Below are 17,408 nucleotides of genomic sequence, written 5' to 3'. Positions count from 1 at the left end.
ATCAGATGTTGTGGTTTCGGGGGGCAGACGAGAGGAGGGGGCTATGTGTTTCCCCTGGCTGGCTGTCTAGTCTTACTTTTACAGTAAGGCCGACTGCTCACTGTGAGTGGGTGTCTGTGGGCAATTAGCATCATAAAGGGGAAGAGAGGCCTCTCCTCCATTCCTCCCAGCGTGATGACACCTCTCTCCGCCAGCCAGCGCACTACTGGAATCTCTCTCCCTCCGTATTATTGGCTCTCGCTCCCCGTCTCCAGGTGTTTTCGATAGAGACAGTCTGCGTGGCTTTTGACTGATATATTTGTTTGGCTCGTCTGGCTGATTCATTCAGTCGTCTCTGCTTGCGGTGCAGAGCGGGGGAGGAAGGGACAGACACATTTGTCGGGCTCCACACAGTTGGCTCTTATAAATTCAAGCGTTTTTTTCAGAGTGCTTTCAAAAGCTCTGCTATGTGCTGAGGTTATTTACTGTTAAATGGTTTGTAAAAGGTGACTAAAGTGGATTTCCGACGTCATTCTGTCTGTGCCTGCAGCTCTGTGGCTCCGGTATGTCAGAGGAGTAGTGTTTTACAAGAGGAAATGGCCAAAACGTCACAAAGGGAGGCTGGCAGAGTAGAGGAGGGCTACATCTGGATTTTTACTTACCCTATAGGGAATTATAGATGATTTGATGCCCTTACGTAATCACGGAGCTATGACAAACCCCAGAAATTTTAAGTGCTGGCCATTTTGTCCGCACATCGACTAATTCAAACTTTTCCTTTGTGAGCTCAGCTTTTTTGATATAATGTAAAACTGGGCTATTAACTCAAAACTAAATTTGAAAAGGAAAACTGAAAAGAAGATCTTAAACAAATTGACAGGAAGCAGATGCTGTAGATTACTGTCCCCATTTAATGTATTTACTTGGCAAACCCACTTTCTGTATTGACTTAGATTTGATTTATGAGAGTGTCTTTTGAATTGAATTTCTTTGTATTTTCCTGTTTTTACCTTCTTGTTTCCTCTTAGCGATTCACTATATAGGCCTGAATAGATGGTAGAACTGGTTGTATGGAGATATTTTAGATATGATTTTAATAAGCAATAAATAATGTGGAAAATGATTCTTTTCTGCTGTTTACAATCAGCTATTATTTCTTTGCAGCCCTATTGCTTAAATCATAAAGATTTTTTTTTTTTCAGATGTACTGGAAATAATTAGTTCTTTGTTTCGCGTCAAGTGACACAACAACACAGTCTGTGTCTCAGATGACACAGATCACACAATTCCTCTCATTCATTGATGCAACGCAGTGAAAGAGACAGAGGTGAAGTGGAAAATATCAATCTGATGATGTTACTGCGGAGTCTTGTGAGTCGAGCGCCTCGGCATGATTCACTGCTGCTGACTGCTGAAAGTTTATGTCACTGGTTTTCCCCCCGACTTCAGCTGCCTGCCTTTTTCCATTTTCTTTCATCTACTGGAACAACATGGATTCTGCGAAACCAGGCTCCCTCTTTTGTTTGTTTTAATGAAACATGTCCAGCATGAGCTATGACACACCTCAAACTGAACATTTTAAGATTAACAGTACAGAAGTAAATCACAGAGTCGTGGTAACTTCTTTACATTTAAAAACGGGGACTTGAAAAACAAGAGACTCGCAGAATTCAGAGGGAAATGTCACAGTTTGGCAAAAATCTTTGCCAAAAAATGTGCTGAGTGGGGTATGAAGATGTTGTCGTGGGCAGAGCTGGGTGGGAGGGTCGGGCACAAGGAGCTGGAGGGGGGAGGGAGATGGGGGTAAACGTTAAGGCAGCCGGCCACAGAAAGGGGTGGGTCGAAGGAGAGATTTAGTGTTGGGACTGGCACATGGTGGTTGGGGGTAGATGGAAGGAGAAAGGAGAACGAGGGAGCTGTGGGTCTGAGTTCAAACTACAAGCTGTGTTCAGAGAGCGAGCAGGAATGCGCCTCAGTGTGGGAATGAAGATGCTCTGACACGTTCAAGACAGTCTTGATGGATATATGAAACACTCTTCAATCTTTACGATGAAAATATCCCGTGAGTACACAAGAATCTGTCGCTGGAAGCCAGCTGTGGTGTTTGTTGGTTGTTAGAGAAAACATATTAATGCCTATAAATGATCTTTTCATTCACACTGAGCCTGAATGAATGAATCTGCTTTTCATTTCTTCTTATTTTTTACGAAAGAACAAGAGCAGGAACACGTTACCGTTAATCAAAAAGCTTCGCTGTCAGACAGATGCAGCTCAGGACAAAACAAAGCACATCGTAAAATCCTCGAAATATTTCACCCATGTCGCTGGCTGTGAGAGAGTGGAATGTGAACAAGCCTTTAAAACTGTCATTATTTTGGCAGCGCTCTTGTCTGCTCAGCCCAAGAACTATTCAATCGTGCCATATCTTCTCCTGCAGCACATTGTTACGTGTCATATCCCTGCAACCAATTGCATAATCAATGTTCCTGAGAGTGATCGTTGCAAGAGGTGAATTGTAGAGGAAGATACTTTAGTCGCACACAGCCCCTGACAATCTGGGCCATTGTTTCAAAGCAAACTGGGTTTCATCTCTTTGTGTTATTTTATTCCGTGCATCGTTTTTTTTTTTTTAAAGCTGTGGGTCGCATTGAGCAAACACAAGTTCTCATTCTTTGGCATGATGCCCGCCCAGCCTTTTATCCACAAGAGATTTCCTTAGAGAGAGGATGAGAGGACAGAATGTCTCGGTATCGTGTTACAGAATGCCAAACAGAGAGGAATTCCCAGCTCATGTTACTTGCTCCCAGTGGTCCAACCTGCGGCTGTGGGACACAAGAGGACCTGGCAGCGCTCTCACTATGCGCTGCAGTTGAATAATACAGGCCTGATATTATCCACCTGGGAGGGAAGCCTACCTGAGCGGAGAGACTTAACCTCTCGGTGATACAGGTGGGAACTGCCCAGCGAGGCTCCACATGTTGACTCAACTGCTGGTTAACGGGGTAAACACTTTTTTTTTGTCATCCAAGGACACAGGGAACTGTTAATATTTACTCAGTTGTTGGTCAGTCTGAAGACCAGCGTCACTTTTCATTGATTCCTCTGGGACTCGGACGCGTAGGTGAGTCCCGGATCAGCCGTTCTGAAAGGCAGGTGATAGCAGTATCTTCACTGCGAGGCTACAGTCGCTGTAATTACGCAGTATTGTGTGATGAATGAGCGCGGTTCAGGTTTCAGCCATAGTGTGACAGGCACAGACAGGGAGGGGAACTGAGATCTCAGGTGTGTGACCGGAGAGCTGTTTGTTACCTGTGGCTGCAGCTTCTGTGGACGTGATGGACACGATGGTTGTGCTGTTTTAAGCTGGTTCGACCCACAGATGTGTGTGTGTGATGATAATTGGACATTTATCAGCTGTGTGGCTTTTTGAAGAAGAGCTGGACGTGGTAAGAATATTTTCATGTTAGATTGAAAGTCTGTGCTTTACATTTACATAAGATAATTCAAATAATTTACCACATAGGAACTAATTCTCAATAATGTCGCTGTTTATCGACTGACTTTCTTGTGTATTTGACTTAAAGATTATTTTATTTAGGTGTAACACATCAATTCATAATTTATTCTCTCAATTAATCCATTTATTGTTTTGTCAATAATTGTCACAAAATAAAAATTATGTTCACTTTAGGTTCCTAGAGCCCAAGGTGACATTTAAAAAACAAATGTTTTCCTCCAAGATTCGGTTTATTACTTTCTGAGACGACAAACACAAGCAAAGCCAGATTTGGAACCATAACAGAGGCTGGAACCAGTCATGTCTGTTCTTCATAACCGTTAAACCCTTAACAAAAATGTTGGCAGATTCCTTTTCAATTTCTAAATCTATGAATCAACAAATTGTTTTCAGTTTTGCTTTTGTCATAATGACCTGAAGGAAAGTCAGGGAGTTAATTTAGACATGAAATAGACATGAAATATTCTGTGTCTGAGACTCATTCTTATCTTTTTCCTGAAGTTATTTATTACATTTACTTGTACATTTTCTCTCTCAATGTAAAGTTCACTGTTCACTGTAACCCAGCTCTGTTAGCATTGGAAAAAGGTGCCAAAGGTCTGTTTCCCGTCCTCGTCATCAGCGGCTGTGAAGCCCACAGGCGACTCACTCTATAGGTCAGCAGGGCGAGTTAGTGATCCTGACTGATGGGTCCAGCTCTTTATCAGAAAGTCAATGTGTTTGCTTGTTTTGATTCTATCATGGATTCATGGAGAAGTCGGACCTGAAACTGTCTTGCTTGTCTTTTAACATGTAGTGTATATAGGCTCTATGCAGTATGTAGTGGTGCTATCTTCAACAATTTGACGTTTTTTTATTTAAGGGCGTTTGGTTTGTCATTATTAAACAATATATAACAGACAGTTATATAAGGTACCATGTTGCTTCAAGTGAGAGAGTCGGGATCGCTCCAGACAGACTGACAGACAGACAGGCTCTTCATAAAATCCATGTTATCTCAGAATTATCAGACAGGGTGGTCTCAGTTTCACCGAGTCTGTTGTGTCTGTAGGTGAGGCACCGAGGTGCAGAGTCTTTTTGCTGCTTTAGTTCCCGTTCCAGTGGTTTTGTCAAACATGACCATGACTTTTGCTTTTTAATCTTTGTACTCAAAGTGCACGTTTCCCTGTGTTTCAGAAATCGAGGCGAAAGAGGCGTGCGACTGGCTGAGGGCAGCAGGATTTCCCCAGTATGCTCAGCTCTTTGAAGGTAAGAAAAAGCTCCCGGCAAACTCCCTCACACATTCATCGCATGGGAGGGAAATGTTTGGTGAATACAGTGATTAATGAAGTAGCACAACAATAAAAAGGTCTCTGTAATAAACCAAAATGCCGTTTTTATATTTTATTTATTTATAACATCTGCTGTTAAGTGAATTACTGTTATAGTTCAAATGATTTTTTTCTTTCTGAGACGAATGAATAATGATGCATGGTGTCATCTGGTCTGTCGCCCCTCGTCCCCGATACTACACAAAACCACATATTCATAGGTTACATAATGAGCCTCTTTTAGAACAACTGTCCCCAGAAGCTCTCAGACCTCGGGCTCCAGTCGCCCAGACACCACGGAACAAGCGGAACATCAGCTGCTTTTAAAGTCTAATCTTCTCCAAGCTATGGTTACTGCATAAACACGTCTTCTGTGCTTTAAGACTGAAGTCATGGGAAGAAAAGGGTTTTATCAGAGCTTAGAGTAGCTCTGCTCCCTCAGATCTTTGTGTCGACGCCAGACTTTTGATGTGCTTTGTTGTAATATATTTGTTTTGCTGACAGTTTGTAGACGGTTGTACAGAAGACGTGAGCATTGCCTCCTGATACTGGGGGGGTTGTGTGGAGGAAATGATTCTAATTTTGAAATCCGAAATGATGATGACACAATGGAATCATCGATGATGTAATGCTTCAAAGTATATCTGAACGTCTGCCCCCTCAAAGAACAGTCTGCAGCTCTTGTACCGCTGCTTCTGCTTTTCATAAAAACTTAATGGCTTCACATGAATGCGGTGGAATGTCAGATTCAGGGTCTGGATGCTGTCTCCCAGGTTATGTAAGAGGAGGCCCATACCCAGAGCCAGATGTAATGCCCACACAGGCCTGAGCGCTGTCATTCCGGGCAAATTCTGTCTCTTCTCATTAGCATCACATACAAAGCGAGTTTGATGGTCTCCCAGCCTGCAGTGTACTTCTGGAAAGAATGTGCTTTCCAGATCTTTCTCTAATGTTGGTGTTGTTATGCTTTTTCCCCCCCCCCACTACAGATTCCCAATTTCCCATTGACATTTCTCCTGTGAAAAGAGATCACGACTTTCTGGACAAAGATCTTGTGGAACCTCTTTGCAGGTAAAAAGACATTTAATTGTCACTTAAATCACATGGCTTATCCATGAGGCAAAACTTTTTAGTAGAACTATGTAAGAATTCCTCTGTGAACTTTGAAGTGAAACATCCTACTTATATTATGATGCTAAAAAGAAAACATCATGTTGTTTATGTTTTCTTAAGTTGTGTGTTTAGAAACTCATGACGATAAGATGTTCAACACTTTTCTTTGTCTAACATTTAGTAAATTTATTAAATAGGTCAATTTTCATCAGACCTTCATCTATCAGTAATTAAATGTTTGATTAATTAAATGTAAAAAAGTATTTCCAGGAGGTAATTTTGCCAGATACAAATAAATAAGTATAGAAATAACATAAAAGTTCACTAGATCAACAACTGGTGGATCCCTCCCTTATAGGGAAAGATAGCTCATGCGCTGCTTCAACCCCGGGATGAAAACAGCACTTCAGTTGCCACGGTAGCTATAGCAACCGTCCCAAGGGGCAAGCGGGAGTAGCATGAAGGGCGCCTCGCACGGCTCAATATACTGTGACTCTAAACAACCCTAAAGCAACTCATCTAAATTCCAAACTAGCCACGGGATAAATGGAGGACAATTGGAAACAGTTCCACTTACAACGTGATTTTGTCCACAACTTCCCAGCGTCTCTATGGGGACATAAGGATTGCTTTGTTGTCAGTTACGCCACCACAGTCTTGTGTGCGCAAAAATAAACACCACCCGGTATATTGCGGGTGTCTGATAGTAGCAAAACTGACATTTCATGTATGTGAGTGCTCTCTCTGATCCCTGCCTAAGCTGCCTCCTGTTTTAGCAACCACATTCAAAACTCTTTAGGCCTGCGGAATAAGGGTCCCCCCTAGTTTAGAAATCCTCTCTCCAGGCCAACTCCTACTATCTACAGTAACAATCATGGGAACTTCTTGTGTGGCTAACCCCTATCATCCGCAGCACTACAGGAAAGTCATATCCTCCTTCTGAGGCCTTTTACTGTCACTGAACAATACAGTCAATCTGTGAAAAAAGACAGTTAGAAATATCTGCTTGTAATTATCTCACCACAAATGAGCGTCCTTTTCTCTAAAGCTGAGGCACAGTGAGTTGTGGTGTGTTTTGCCGTCATCTTTTTCCCCTTCGCTATTGTTGGTTCATGCTCAATTTCTAGTGACGTTACTTTATATATCCCAGTTCACACACCCGCATAGGCTTTAATCACTAAGCACATGTTTAAAAGCCTTAGACTGTATTGTTTAATACAGATTTTGAAAATGTATCATGTTTTTCACATGACTTTCTTTGAAGTATGCAAAGAAAAATGCATGTTCTAGAAAGTAATTTTAGAAGCGGATGAAGCCATCCCTCAAAATCATCAAGAGCCATGTGCAACATCGAGGACAGGTTCATTTGGAGATTAAGATCTACAGATGTCTCTATTGAATGAACCAGCCTGTGAGTGGAACAGATATGTGGCTTATCCACTTGTTGACCTTACGTTCACCTTTCTTCAAATTACCACACGCACACGCGCACACACACACGCCACCGTTCAAGTCACAATCGTTCTGATCCAACCCACAGAGAAACAGAGCAGAGCACCTGACAATTACCAGCGTTCATTAGGTTTAGGATAATGTGTGTATGGAAACTGAGTTCCCCTCTGGGTCTGGTTGTGCATCCAGAACAAAGGCTGATCAGGTTATGGCGTAAATAGCAAACAGAATAGGATTTAATTCTGTTGTGCTCATTAAGAGACTCTTCTGGTGTTTTCTCTTGTTTGTTTAGAACAGTGTTTCATTCTCTGGCTATTTGTTTTTGTTTCAGGCGACTCAACACCTTGAACAAGTGCGCCTCTATGAAACTTGACGTGAACCTTCCGAAGAAGAAAGTAAGTGGCGACACTAAATAGACCGTAAACATATAAATGAAGCTTTGGCAGTTTTGTGTGACACTTCAGTAAATTTATTTTAGATAATCACACTTCCTCATATTTAAAAAGAGGTATATTTTTTTAAATGCATGAAGGTATATAAGACCTAAGCAGTTATCATGCATTTTCCCTGTTCATGTTTTGAGCACTTGTATGTACCTCCGAGGGTTTGTTGTGTTGTTTTGTACCCTCCAAAAATCGTCATTACTTGACTCATATCGCTTTTCATTGTAAGAGTTTTTGCAGAAAACAAACGTCACTGCCACCGTAAGAAATGGTATTTTCTTACAAAGATGGATTTAGGTTGTGCGTGCGCCTCCTGGCCTCATCTGTTCAGCCTAGATTATATGATATTTGAGATGGTACTATTGTTGTCTTCATTCCCAGTCGGCTATCGTGACATTTTATCTGTCCCCACATCGTAATATAGCCCGTTGGCTGATATTCATGACTTTTTCCTGTCTTGGTCTATTTATAGAAAAGTATTCACGTCAATGGAATCGCTTGTTTGGGGTTATATCACAGTTGGCTGATAGTATAATGTTATTAACTCTGAGCAGACACATCCTTAAGTGACTTCCTGCATTTCCTATTTATTGTTCTGTTCATTGTGGAATAGATGACATGTGATACTATATCTTCTACTGTAAGTTCTGACAGATGTGCTTCTTACGACACAAATACAAATATTTTTTAATTAAAACTATTCAATGGATATTCAGGATATCTTTGTGTCCCAATTGTTGTAGGTCCATATTGTATTGTGCATGGTACTAAGTAATGTGTGCATCATTATCAATTTCTTTGAGTAGTTAAGAAGAAAAGTTTTTTAGCGATCCTAAATATAAACCTTTCATTAAAACTAACGTCACATTATGTGTCTCTCTCCAGAGTGAAGACTCTGATGAAGAAGACCTGTTTGCTATCAGTGACAAATGGACCTTTGAGTGGAGCAGCCGGCGCTGGTCCAGGTTACAGGACATTGACTGTCTGCTGGGAAGAGAGGGTCAGCCCTTCAGGGAAGGCGTGCCTCTGAGAACCACCACCAGTAGTGAGAGCGTTCTAACAGACCTTAGTGAGCCAGAGGTCTCTTCTTTGCACAGTGAGAGCAGCGGGGGCAGTGGCCACAGGGGCCTCAGCACAGAGGACTCCGACTGCTCCAACCGCACCTGCTCGGATTCTGCCGCGATGCCAGACTCCACTTCTTTCACAATGCCTCAAATCCCCAAAGAAATTGCTTACTACGACTCACTGTCTGACAAGCAAGGCAAGACAAGCCGCATCCGTGCCAAAGATTTCCTGAAGCGCATGGAGACACTCCGCTCTCGAGGAACTCTGGGAAGGCGTCGTAAGACGTTAGTCATCAGTTCTCCGGTGCTACAGGAGGAGGCCCAGGCACTGAAGACTCTGCATTGTGTTGAAATCATAAATGGAGATGGTGGAGCTCCAGAATCACTGTCCAACAAAGTTCCTCCGTCCCAGTGTGGTAGCGAAGGTAGCAGCCATTCTAGTGGCAGCGCTGTCAGCACACCCAGCTTGAAAGAGCATAAGCCTCATCGGTCGGACTTCAAACGAAGTGGCATGTATTTAGAGGACATAGACATCTTCTCAGAAACCCAAATGAGTAAAGTTGCAGAACAAAACCGCAAGAATGAATTCTGCTCTCATGAAGACCTGGTGGTCCACATTCCTAAAGACCACAAGCCAGGAACCTTCCCAAAAGCACTGTCCATAGAAAGCCTGTCCCCAACCAATGGGGCCTCTATTAACTGGCACACCGGCAGCAGGCACCTGGACTCCCCACTAATTTCATGCAGAAAGGAATCCAGGCCTGTCACACAGTGCTGCTCCAGAAGTAGCCGCATCAGCGTGTATGATAATGTTCCTGGCTCACATCTGTATGCCAGCACTGGAGACCTGATAGACCTGGAGAAAGAGGACCTCTTTCCTCACCTGGATGATATCTTGCTGCATGTCAATGGTCTACAGCAGATAGTGGACCACTGGTCTAAGAATGTGTTACCTGGAGCAGAGGGGCTGGCACAGATGGATGGCGATAGAGAGGATACAGTGGGGCTCCATTCGTCTAGTCAGATCACACTGGACTTTGAGGGAAATTCAGTCACAGAGAGCCAGACCACACCGAGTGATGGGGACAGAGACAGGGTATCACTTGCTGAGACAGAATCGACGAGGCTCAGGGAAAGGAGGGACTCAGGAGTAGGTGCTTCACTCACACGACCCAATCGGTAAGACTCATGAAACAGTATCAAGTACTGAAACATATGAAATCACACAAGTTTAGTTCTTCTGTGAACAAAAAAAATAATGCTTCTCTTTTTTTTATTGCGGTATTATCTTCTCTGGCATTAGGTTACGATGGCCCAGCTTCCAGATATCGAATCGTCTAAGTCACTCTGTAGCATCCCTGCAGATTACCAACCAGTCTGCAGGCCAGCTGAGTTTGTTGCAGAAGTTTTCTCTGCTGCGTCTCACTGCAATCATGGAGAAGTACTCCATGTCCAACAAGCATGGCTGGACGTGGTAAGTCAAACCTTTAAACTTCTGAAGGTGTGATTCATGATTCAATTCAGCTTAAACCTGGGAATGATAATGATAATTTGCGATTTATCCAAAGATTAGGATGAGCAAGTTTTTAAAGATGCTGTGTTGCTGTCTCTCCTAGGTCTGTGCCAAAGTTTATGAAGAGAATGAAGGTACCAGACTATAAGGATAAGAATGTGTTCGGAGTCCCTCTCATCGTGCATGTGCAGCGTTCAGGACAACCCCTGCCCCTCGGCTTGCAGCAGGCCTTGCGGTACCTTAGGAGCCAGTGCCTTGACCAGGTCAGTCTCAGCACACATGCTCTCAGCTTACATGTGACCTCCATTTTCACATGTGATGTAACAAAGGCTTGGGTTTTAACTGCATACCGTGGTGTTTTTAGTACACAATAACAGGCTGCTGCAGACAGATGCAATAATGGTGTAATAATACAGTTGGCGGAACTGTGGTACAATGTGATTACATGTCACTGTGAGCTGTCACGCTGACACCAACGCTCCTGTTTTGCCTCCAGGTGGGTCTCTTTCGTAAATCAGGGGTGAAGTCTCGAATTCAAGCTCTGAGGCAGATGAATGAGAGTTCTCCAGATGACGTGAACTATGAGGATCAGTCTGCGTATGATGTGGCCGACATGGTGAAGCAGTTCTTCAGGGATTTACCCGAGCCTCTGCTCACCAGCAAGCTGGGGGAGACCTTCCTCCATATCTACCAATGTAAGGACGCAATGTTTTAATTTATTGATTTAGCTGTAACTGAGAAAAAATACCTGTGGCTGTGTTAAAATACAATCTCAGATCAAGTAAATGGCCTTGGACGGTTCATAAAGTTTTCCTCTTTTCTATCACACTGTCTGTAAAGCAGAAATCGTACTAATGAATTCTCCCATATGTGCAGATGTGCCAAAGGAGCAACGGTTGCAAGCTGTCCAGGCAGCCATCATGCTGATGTCAGATGAAAACCGTGAGGTGCTGCAGACGCTGCTCTGTTTCCTCAGCGATGTCACTTCTTCTGTGGAGGAGAACCAGATGACGCCCATGAACATTGCTGTGTGCCTGGCCCCCTCCCTGTTCCATCTCAACATACTCAAGAAAGATAACCTCTCGCCAAGGTACATTTTTTTCTTATGTCCTGCAATTAGCCTGGTGTCTGTGATTTTGGGCCAGCCACACTGGCTTCCATTCTGTGCCTCCGAGAACTAATGAACTAGAAATGCATGCATTCTGCATGATTATCTTCACCTGTGACTCCATAAAGACAGTCATAAAATGGGCTACCCTCAGTGGTTCGGTAGATTATTGCTTTTTGGGCTGGTTTTTAAAAGGACATGACTCTTAAAGCTCAGCGTTATATGAGATCATGCTGTGTACAAACAACACTAAGCTCTCTAATTTACCATGTTAAAATTGTTGCTAAAGGGATCAAAGGGGTTTCCTGCAGAGAGGAGGAAGGGTTTATATACTGTGTTTTGTGAGTGTGGTGACCTGGGGACTCTGCCGGCCTAATAGGTTTTCTGTCTCCATAATCCCCAGGGCCATGCAGAAGAAGTATGCCACTGGCAGACCAGACCAGAAGGATCTGAATGAGAATTTAGCAGCGACACAAGGCCTCGCTCACATGATCATAGAGTGCAACCGTCTCTTTGAGGTACGAGAAGCTGTAGTTTAGATGATGCAAGACTTCCTCAGGCTGAATGCAGTTTCCACAGGTCTGTATATATCGCTGTGAGTCTGACCACATGCTCTTATACACCCATTAGATCCCTCATGAGATGGTTACTCAGTCACGTAATTCATACGTGGAGGCTGACTTGCATGCACTAACAATTGAGGAGTTGTGCAAGCAGCTGGAAGATGATGATGGAACACACCAAACACATATGGAGGGGAGGCTTCAGAACCTGCTCAAAGAGGCCCGGGAAAAGTCCAAATATTGGGTTTCGTGCAGCAGCTCTGACAACACAGAGCTCTCCTATAAGAAGGTTTGTGTTCTTCCTGTGATTATTGAGTTAAGTTGCTATTGTGGGTTACAACATACAATATAATACAATACTTGTATCAGCCATGCTCTTTTATACCTCCAGCATGGATCCTGCTTTCACATCCATATGTTAAAATGATGGGTTGTGTCTTTGCGTGTCATCCAGGTGGGAGATGGGAACCCTTTGAGACGATGGAGAGTGTCTGTGGAGGTGGAAGCGCCACCATCTGTAGTGTTGAATCGGGTGCTACGAGAGCGCCATCTGTGGGATGTTGACCTGCTACAGTGGAAAGTGTCTGAGACACTGGACAAGCAGACGGAAGTTTTTCAGTATGTCCTCAATCGCATGCCTCCTCACCCCAGCAGGGACTTTGTCGTTCTAAGGTGAGTGGTGATGAAAGGAAAACACTTATCACATATTCCTTTGTGTGAAAGTAGCTAAAATGTATTTTTCTTTGAAAGCTCACACTGAATCTCCTTCGGTTTATTTAAGGTCATGGAGGACAGACTTGCCCAAAGGTGCCTGCTCCCTGGTTTCTGTGTCTATAGAGCATGAGGATTATCCTCCTGTGGGAGGGGTACGAGCTATTGTCCTGGAGTCCAACTACCTACTTGAGCCCTGTGGCTCTGGAAAGTCCAGACTAACTCATGTCTGCAGAGTTGACTTAAAGTAAGTCCTACATGATTTTCTCATAATTTTAAAAACATTTTTGACACAGTCTATTTGAACCCTGTTGTGTATGCATGTACAATGAATGTGTGTGTAGTATACTGAATATTATGTTTTGATTACAGGGGAAGGACTCCAGATTGGTATAACAAAGCCTTCGGTCACCTTTGTGCTGCAGAAGCTGCCCGCATCCGCAACTCCTTTCAGCCACTCATCACAGACGGCCCGGAGACCAAAATTTGAAAGTCTTTGACAGTTGTCTGCTCAGAGATAAACAGGGAGTCTTTCAGTCATTGCTAACAGACAGACACACAGCATAGACTGGACCCCAGAACTAAAGCACAGTTTTTCCCCGTTTTTTTCTCAGAGTAAAATACTCTGGAGCTCCTCTTGCACAATGACAAAAGAGGACATGTTATAGGTGCTGACTATAATCACATATTGGGAAATTAATCATCCTGCCGATATCGTTAGCATTAGGATTTTATTTACCCTATTGTTGCTAAACCTGTATATTATAATTATTATCTTTGATAATGTCATTACATTACTTTTACTATAATCTACGATGTCTAGGACATTTAAGCTCTTTAATGCTTCTGGGAAGCATGTTATTCATATTCAAGATTTAAAGCTATAATTATAATTGTACACTCAAGTGTCTGTATATATATATATATATATATATATATATATGTGTGAATATACTGTACATGCAAACAAGATGTATATATTGTATATATGTGAGGGGATAAAGAGTACATTTTGTTAATTTACTATATATTGATTCTTTTATGGTGCCAACCTCCCTGTTATTCACATGGTACAAAATTGTAAGCTGGTTTTACTTTGCTTCAGTATTGCCATTTTTCAATGGGTGTAATTTTATTAAACCTTGAGCTCCTATGGTTGTGAAAAGAATGACTTAAGGTTTGACTTGATCATACCTGCTTTAGGGTACTGTACTGTGCAGTGTCAAGTACAAGAGACATCATTTTTTAATAAAAATATCAAACTTATAAAATGTCAGATTGCACTTATTCCTAATCTGCTACATCAAGAAGAATAAACAATACATTTTGATTATTCAGTAATGATATCTATTGACCTATGAATGAGATTAAATACCTGTAATGGACAATTAATATCAAACAGAGAGAGAAAAGATTGTGCAAAAATGTATAAATTCCACAATCATTCATACATGCATGGGAAGACACTGATCTCTACTGGCCATTTAAAGGAAACACAAGACTGCAGGGACACCCCTATGGGAGGACACATGGTAACCTCACTGAAGAATTCACCTTAAAACAAAATTCTCTCTGATGTGGGAGGACAGAGACCTCTATTGGCAATTTAAAGGAAACACAAGTGGAGTCCACATGGGTTAACACACACTTAAACGGTAACCTTACTTCTACTTCAAACAAGTGACAAAGTAAAGTGTCTTCATAAGGTGTTGGTCCGTGACAAGCCACAGGAACAGCTTTATACATACACACCTAATTCTCCGGAGCTCTAGAACACTGTCCTTCCAAATTATATTCCCTAATTTGGGGTTTTGGTGGCAGTGAAGGAGAGTGCTGTCTAAAATATCAGTTCAATTCAACTCAGGTTCAGTGAAAACCATTTAGGGTTAGTGTTAGGATGAAGGTGTATGGTCATGTTGTCATCTGGGATGAGACCACTCACTTCAGGGTGAAATGTTTCCTCATAGGATGAAGAACAAACGACAACCATTCACTCTCACATTCCCATCTGTCAATAGAGTCTCCACTCAATGTAATCACAATCTGCAACTTTTTGAACCTTCTTGCTGTGAGACAACAGGGCTAACCACTGCACCAACGCTGTGTCCAAACACAATAGTTAGTAAAGATTAAAATGCAAATGAAGACTGCAATTAATTTTGTCTGCATGGCCAACAAATTGTATGCAATGGGAAAGCATGGGCTGGAGACATCAACTTGATTGCAATTTCCGTCCACTAGATGGCTCTTTCGGATCAGCAGAATATTCTTTTTAGTATGGCAACGTTTATTTTCCCCAGTAACAATGTGATGGAAATCAAGTGTCCCCTTTTCATTGATGTTTTAAGTACTTTTCTCAACGGATAGCAAGAGAGGATTGATATCCAACGTGGAGTCCAACACAAATGAAACATTTTAAAGTACATTCTAAGTTATGGCCTGAAATAGAATCACAAACTAAGATCTATTGAAAACCTGACTGGAATGAAGTAAGTAGCAGTCTAGAGATGATGAGAATGTGTAAAAAGGGTCGTCCACCAAAACTACAACAGAATACAGAAAGATGCTGCTGGGGCCGACCTTACCAAAAGAAACATTATGTGGAATTCAACAATCCTTTTTCTTTCTGCAGGTTACAGATACTGGATTTGTTTCCCAGACTCAGTTCTGTGTACTGACCTCTACTGAGCCCAACAGGGTCTATAAGCTGTATTGTTTCCCACTGATATTAAAAGGACATTATTAGATATACGACTATGTTGGAACAAGAAAACGGTAAAACGTATTCACTGGTGAGTAGGTTGAATGATCTGATTATTTAATTATACCGCATTTCATTACATCAAATTAAATCTAATTTTAAAACTGAGCAGCACATATGACAGGTACAACTTTATAAAGCCCAGCAGTATTTTTACCCCTTTTGAAGCCATGCTGACACAGATCAGCTTAATGATGTCATAAAATGCAGGCTCCGTTCCTGGCTGTCAGTCAGGATGATGGACAGGATTGTTGCCAAGATGTCAATGACAGTCTCTTTTATGTAATCACTTGAATCTGATGGCTTCCTTTTGTTAAATTAAGCTCATAATGTATCCATAAAAGTACATTTGTGTAGGTGTTACTGCATGTACAATGGTCAATTTACAAATTAACAATAATTCTGGTCTTTACCATTGTTTCATTTTTATTTTACTACATGAAAGAAGCCACATACACGATTTTAGAGAAGTTACTGTCCTCGATTGTCTCAGAAAAACAATATGACCAAAGGCAGTAATAATGCAATTTCTACTATGCTTTCGTACTCTGTTCTTTAAAATAAAAAACTGAAATATTCATTCAAAGCAGTGATTATTTTCACTTGGTTTCAACAGTAATAAAACTCTGTAAATACTGAAAAAAACTATACAATTCATGAATTTCCATTAATGCTGCCTGAATTTACCTGTTCAATGTACCAATACGAAGTTATTAGGAACTTAACTTGTAGTTGATCAACGGAATAATCGGTGTAAGAGGATTTAATGTGTTGCGTAGGGGACGGCTCAAGGGCATCTTTGTGTCTGACCAATGAACTGTACACATCTGGAGCTTAAACTGTAATGAAACATTTACATTTATGTGAGGAGAGGAAGAAATTATGAGGTAATGATTATAATAAAAGTCAAGTGTGCATCAATCATGTGATATGAGATATAATTAATCTAATAGCCATTGAAATCAATATAGATATGACTTTTCAAATTAGAAGCTGACACCAACAGAGCAATTATTAAGTCAATTGGTCACATGTGCTTTTCCTACCATGACTTATATGGTGAACCATCAATGTTATCTTCTTTCATTCTTATCTTATTTCATGTCTGCACTTTGAGCTGCATCCTATATATGATAGGTACTCTATATATAAAATGTATTATTATTTCTCACTTATATTGTTTAATAATAAAAAAATACATAATTTAAATTAAAAACAACTTTGCTAAACCAATAGCTATTTCCCATAAATCGGTGCGGAAACAGTAAATTAGGTAACTTTCAGCAGAGCAATCATTAAGTCATTCGGTTTTCCTACCGTGACTAACAATATTGAACTTATTTCATGTGTTTGATTTTATTGTAAAGCACTTTGACCTGCATTGTACGTATGAAAGTTTCTGTATGAATAAAATGTATTACCATTTCTCACGTAATTTTTTTTTAACCCAATTTATTGTTTATTAATTTAAGAATAAATAAAAAAACATCATATTGCTAAGCCAGAATCTATTTTACGTAAATCAGGTAACTTCCGGCTGCCATCTTTGTTTTGGTGCAGCGGCCAAGCTGCTAGCTTCACGTCTAAAGCTAATAAAGTGTAACCGAGTTAGGTCAACTGACCAAAAAAGGGAAAAACTCAACGGACGTAGTTGGAAACACGTTTTCTTTCCCAAGTAGCCATGTTTGAAGCTAAAGGAGGAAACCACCGCACTGGGCTGCTTACCGTCGCCAGGTGGACGCGACCTGTCCCCGGTCAGACTCCAGCCTCCTCCACCTCCAGGGCTCCGGCCCCGGCAGCGTCGCATCCATCCATCCGGCGCAGGCGTGGTGAGTGGAGCCGCAGGCAGGGGGCGGCAACATGGCGGTGACAGC

General features: G+C 41.7%; 1 protein-coding gene across 5 annotated transcripts in view; it reads left to right on the top strand.

Annotated features, from left to right (window-relative positions):
- The window catches only part of stard13b (StAR-related lipid transfer (START) domain containing 13b), a 69,570-nt gene extending 55,531 nt beyond the window's left edge, over positions 1-14,039 (top strand). For 3 of the 5 annotated variants that reach the window (XM_035154413.2, XM_035154415.2, XM_035154414.2), the window contains 13 exons: positions 4,673-4,744; positions 5,796-5,877; positions 7,703-7,766; positions 8,700-10,057; positions 10,182-10,352; positions 10,495-10,654; positions 10,888-11,086; positions 11,268-11,481; positions 11,903-12,017; positions 12,130-12,351; positions 12,517-12,734; positions 12,844-13,020; positions 13,146-14,039. In XM_035154413.2, the coding sequence (XP_035010304.2) occupies positions 4,673-4,744; positions 5,796-5,877; positions 7,703-7,766; positions 8,700-10,057; positions 10,182-10,352; positions 10,495-10,654; positions 10,888-11,086; positions 11,268-11,481; positions 11,903-12,017; positions 12,130-12,351; positions 12,517-12,734; positions 12,844-13,020; positions 13,146-13,263 (3,170 nt within the window). In that variant the 3' untranslated portion in view covers positions 13,264-14,039. Of the gene's footprint in view, positions 1-1,815; positions 2,042-2,084; positions 3,426-4,672; positions 4,745-5,795; positions 5,878-7,702; positions 7,767-8,699; positions 10,058-10,181; positions 10,353-10,494; positions 10,655-10,887; positions 11,087-11,267; positions 11,482-11,902; positions 12,018-12,129; positions 12,352-12,516; positions 12,735-12,843; positions 13,021-13,145 lie in introns of those variants that run through there. The other 2 variants (XM_035154416.2, XM_035154417.2) reach the window with 2 other exon arrangements.
- Positions 14,040-17,408: the final 3,369 nt, after the last annotated feature.

This window comes from Hippoglossus stenolepis, chromosome 4 (assembly GCF_022539355.2).
Source record: "Hippoglossus stenolepis isolate QCI-W04-F060 chromosome 4, HSTE1.2, whole genome shotgun sequence".
NCBI classification, from domain to species: domain Eukaryota; kingdom Metazoa; phylum Chordata; class Actinopteri; order Pleuronectiformes; family Pleuronectidae; genus Hippoglossus; species Hippoglossus stenolepis.
The sequence above is the reverse complement of the archived record's forward strand: the minus strand, read 5'-3'. Positions and strand labels throughout refer to the sequence as shown.